Source organism: Bison bison, unplaced genomic scaffold (genome assembly GCF_000754665.1).
Source record: "Bison bison bison isolate TAMUID 2011002044 unplaced genomic scaffold, Bison_UMD1.0 scf7180017864158, whole genome shotgun sequence".
Lineage (NCBI taxonomy): Eukaryota > Metazoa > Chordata > Mammalia > Artiodactyla > Bovidae > Bison > Bison bison.
This window is the reverse complement of record NW_011494730.1, coordinates 3,522,314-3,526,612: the sequence shown is the minus strand read 5'-3', so window position 1 is coordinate 3,526,612 and position 4,299 is coordinate 3,522,314. Positions and strand designations below refer to the sequence as shown.

At 53.7% G+C, this 4,299-nt stretch overlaps 1 protein-coding gene across 1 annotated transcript in view; it reads right to left on the bottom strand.

Annotated features, from left to right (window-relative positions):
- Positions 1-3,109: 3,109 nt before the first annotated feature.
- CSMD2 (CUB and Sushi multiple domains 2) overlaps positions 3,110-4,299 on the bottom strand; it is a 655,591-nt gene continuing 654,401 nt past the window's right edge. Inside the window, exons 70-71 of the mRNA XM_010841252.1 lie at positions 3,429-3,567; positions 3,110-3,269 (exon numbers count right to left, since the gene is read on the bottom strand). Of these exons, the coding sequence (XP_010839554.1) occupies positions 3,110-3,269; positions 3,429-3,567 (299 nt within the window). The remainder of the gene's footprint in view (positions 3,270-3,428; positions 3,568-4,299) is intronic.

The following is a 4,299-nucleotide window of genomic DNA, read 5'->3' as shown; positions in this document are numbered from 1 at the left end:
GCCTAAAGTGTCAGGCGCAGAGGATAAACTCGGTCCCCGGAAGCCATTATTTTTGAACCCTGGGCTAGGTCTGCTCTCCTGTCCCTTCCAGCACCAATCTGATGCCTGCAGACTTGCTGTCCCTGTCTGGGCTACGCTTGTTTCTCTTCTCTTTGTCAGTTACCAGCCAGACTTGACCTGGGGCTTCTGTCCGGCTTCCTGCCCTTACCTTCCCGTGACAAGCCCTACTTCTTCACTGTTGCCTTTCACCTAGGAGGACTTTTGAATTCACTGGGTTTAGAACTCAATAAAATTATGTTAGGAAAAAAAATACAAGAAACTGATTTCCAGACGATTTCTTCAGATCGTTTTCTGCCCTGGGGGTAATCCTTGCTGTCTTTCTGCAGTTGGTCTCTGGGTACCGACCGCCAGAGGATGCTAACATCTCCAGTGCATCGTCTTTCCTCTTCTCTGTGTTTGTAGGGGGAGCAGGGGCATCTTTCACACACAATTCACTTTTTGAAGCTTCTGTGGTCTCTTCCGTAGGACTCACATAAAGGAGAGGGGTCTGTGTGCGTTCAGGCCCTACACACACGTACACACCCACAACATCCTTTGCTCTTTTCAATCCACAACTTCCTTCCTCCCGTGGTGGCCCTTCTTCCTTTAGGGCCCCCAGTCAGGGCAGAGTGGGCGTCCTCTCCAGGGTGGCAGGGGCAGATGGCGGCAGGGCGAGGGCCCAAGTCCCAGTGGTAGCAGACACGGGCAGAGAGACAGACGAAGATGGGCACTGGGCACTGTGCCAGGGGAGCTTACTTCCTGTCCCCTGGAGAACTGCGTGCAAACACATGGCACCAGAGTTTGCAAAACAAGAGGGGCAGCGGGTGGGGGATGGCAGCAGAAAAAAGGCGGGAGGAGAGAGGCAAAGCAGAGAAGGAACAAAGGGGAGAGAAGGAAAACAATTAGTTGCCTTGATCTTTACCTTTGATTTTTAATCTTCCTGAACTGAGGGTGGGGATACAGGTAGGAAATGTACACAGAAGACTATGTATCTTCCTAATGTCACATTTTCCCCAGGCAGGGCCGACTTACCTGTCAGCCACAGGATCCCCCGTGCCTATGGGGCTACTACTCTTTTAGGGGCCCAGGAAGATGGTTTTAACTTCTTTCAAAATCAGAAGGAAAGAAGTAAATATAATAATAATGGCCATGTAATCATAAATTTATGGGCTTCCCTGGTGTTTCAGATAGTAAAGTGTCTGCCTGCAATGTGGAAGACCTGGGTTCAATCCCTGGGTTGGGAAGATCCCCTGGAGAAGGGAACAGCTACCCACTCCAGTATTCTGGCCTGAAGAATTCCATGGACTGTATAGTCCATGAGTTTTCAAAGAGTTGGACATGACTGAACAACTTTCACTTCACTTATATATTCTGAAAATAATTTTTATTTCTTTATGTATAAGTTATCTTAATACCTACACTTTTAAGCTTAGGCTTAAGCAACAGAAATGATCTAGAGGAAAAAAGTGGACCCAGAGAGGGATGGGGAGGGTCGAGGGCAGCTGGCAGAGAGCTTAAGGCAGGGAGGTTTGAGGGCGGCAGCCCTGACTGTGTGTGTGGTCTGGGCCTCTGGCTGAAGTGCTGAAAATCCTCAGGGAGCTGGTGTGAGGAGGCAGTCAGGGCGGGGTGGAGACTTCATAATCCCTCTCACTAGTCTAGCTGCCCTGGCATTTCCCAGCCCTGCCAGTCCTGTCAGCCTACACCCTTGCCCACGGCGCCTGCCCCCTCCAGGGACGGCCCATCGCAAATGCTGACGCAGACGGGGGCCTGGAAGGCAGAGCTGTCCCTGGCCTAGGCTCTGCTTGATGACCCCTGTGCCCTGTTGGAACCCCACCTCTCTGGAGCCCTGGGATGCTTCTCTCCAGAGTTGGGTGTGCTAAGGCTGGGGAGGCACCTGAGAGAGGGCCCGGCCTCCGCCAGAAAGCAATGTCTGCGGAAGACAACATGGCACACCTCGTGGGGGCCCTTCCTGCAGGTTCTCAGCCCCCAGAGGAAGGGATATCAGTGAGAAGGGACACAGCGGGGAAAGAAGACACCTTCCAGATTCATCAGCTCCTCCTGGTCACACGTCTGTGTGTGTATGTGTGTGTGAGAAACAGCGTCCAGTGGACCCTTAGGAGCCTCCATGTGTGTGTCCTCCCCTCTGTCTATGTAACGGAGGCCCATCTGTCTTGCTTAATGCCAAATATGGTGTCGATCTGTCTATGATGTTCTAGGTGATGTAACTGTATATGCCAACCTGCCCAGGCTCGGGTCCAGCTGCTTGGTCAAACACCAGTCTAGCTGTTGCACTGAAGGAATTTTTTTTAGATATGATTAACATTTAAATCAGTAGACTTGGAATAAAACAGATTACCCTCCATAATCTAGGTGGGCCTCACCAATTAGTTGAAGGCCTTAAGAGAAAGGACTGTGGTCTCCTTTGAGAAGAAGGAATTCTGCCTCCAGACTGCCTTTCTCAAGATCACAACTTCAGCGCCTGATGCAATTTCCAGCCTGCTGACCTGCCATGTGGACTTGAGACTTGCTGGCCCCACAATCCTGTAAGTCAATTCCTGAAAATAAATTTCTCCTTCTTTCTCTGTATCTATGTATATAATACAAACACAATATGTGTGTGTGTACATATATACACACACACATATCTTGAGAGCTTATATATATATATGGACATGCATATGCATATATTGTGTATATATATGTCTCTTTCTCTCTGGAGGGTTCTGACTAATACACCTGCTTGGATATTTTGCTGAGCCCAGTGGCTAAGAGCACAGTCTTGGAGCCCCCTGCCTGGGATTGGATTCTCATCCTGCCATCCTACTTCTTGCTAGCTTTGTGATCTTGGCCAAGTTAATTCCTTTCTCTGTGCCTCAGTTTTCCCATCTGTAAAGGGGGTGACAAGGGTCCCTGTCCCAGGCGTAGGGAGGTGCCAGCCTTAGTGGCTGGCACAGGGCAGGAGCGGGCACTCCATCCCCCTCGCGCTGGACACGTCTACAGGGGTGCGGGGCTCACCGGCTGCCGGGGCGGGGCTCTCGGTGGCGGCGGCGATGGCAGCCAGGCCTGGGGGCTATACCGCTGTGCACACCGTGCTGACTGTGAACTCCGCCTCGGTGGCCATGATGTCTGTGGGCTGGATGTTGCGGTCGTACATCGGGTTCTCAAACGTGGCCCGAACATTCGTGTTCTCGTGGCCAGCGTAGCCATTGAACGGAACTTTGGGTCTTCTCCTGGGAGTGAGGTAGAGCATGAACAAGTTGTCAAGAAAGACTCAGGGCTCTAACGGGGAGAGGAGGGGAGGGCGTCGTGGGGTGGGGGTGGGGTGGGGGGGTCAGGGTCCGGGGCGGGGCGGGGCACCTGCTGTGGGCCTTCTTGTCCCTGCTCCGTACCTGTGCTTGTAGAGATAAAGCACGAAGCCGGCAATGATGAGGGCGATGAAAGGCACCAGGATGGCGGCTGCCACCGAGCTGCTGTTGGAAGCAAAGTGGCGGCCGATGGACTCCGGGTCTGACTCCAGCAGCCTGAGGTCTGCAAAGTCCCAGAGCAGAAACCTCAGGTCACAGACACAGTGGCCACTGCTGGGAATCGGGGTGCGGCTTGGGGTGCTGCCCAGGGCTGCCTTCCCCCCAAACTGGGCCATCCCCCGGAGATGTCCACACCTGCTGGTTAGGCCTGGGGAAGCCAGTCTGCTAGAGAATCTGAAACTGCGCCCCAGAGCCTTGAAAGAGCACAGCCCCTTGGACGTTTTCAAGCTTCTTTTGGCCATAGAAGCCTGTTATCATGTGAAACCTTCCAAGGAAGCCAATACATAAGGCAGATGCAGGTGGACCCACTCTGGAGGGTGGGAGAGGGGGGAGGGGGTGCTCAGGGCCTCCCCCTCCTCCCCGCTCCCCCTCTCTGACTGGGAGGCCTCAGAAGACCACTGTGCGAGTGCCCCACTGAATGAGGGGGCTGAGGCTCCCTCGGAGAGGGGAAGGTCTGCTCCGGCTTCATCAGTGGTGCAGTCAGAGCGAGAACTCGGTCTCCTGGGTCTCTCCAGCATATGAGGGGTCTGGGGGACAACCCTCAAGTCTTCACAAGGCCGCAGTATAAAAGGCGAGAGCTTTCACTCCTGCAGCTAAGAGGGCAGAGCTCCTCCTCCAGGGGAGGAGCGGGGTGGAGTGGGAGCCACAGGGAAGCAGGTTTCCGCTGAAGACCAGGAGGAGCTCTCTGAAGATCAGAGCTGAAAACACTGCAGCACCTTGGCAGATAGGGGTCCCG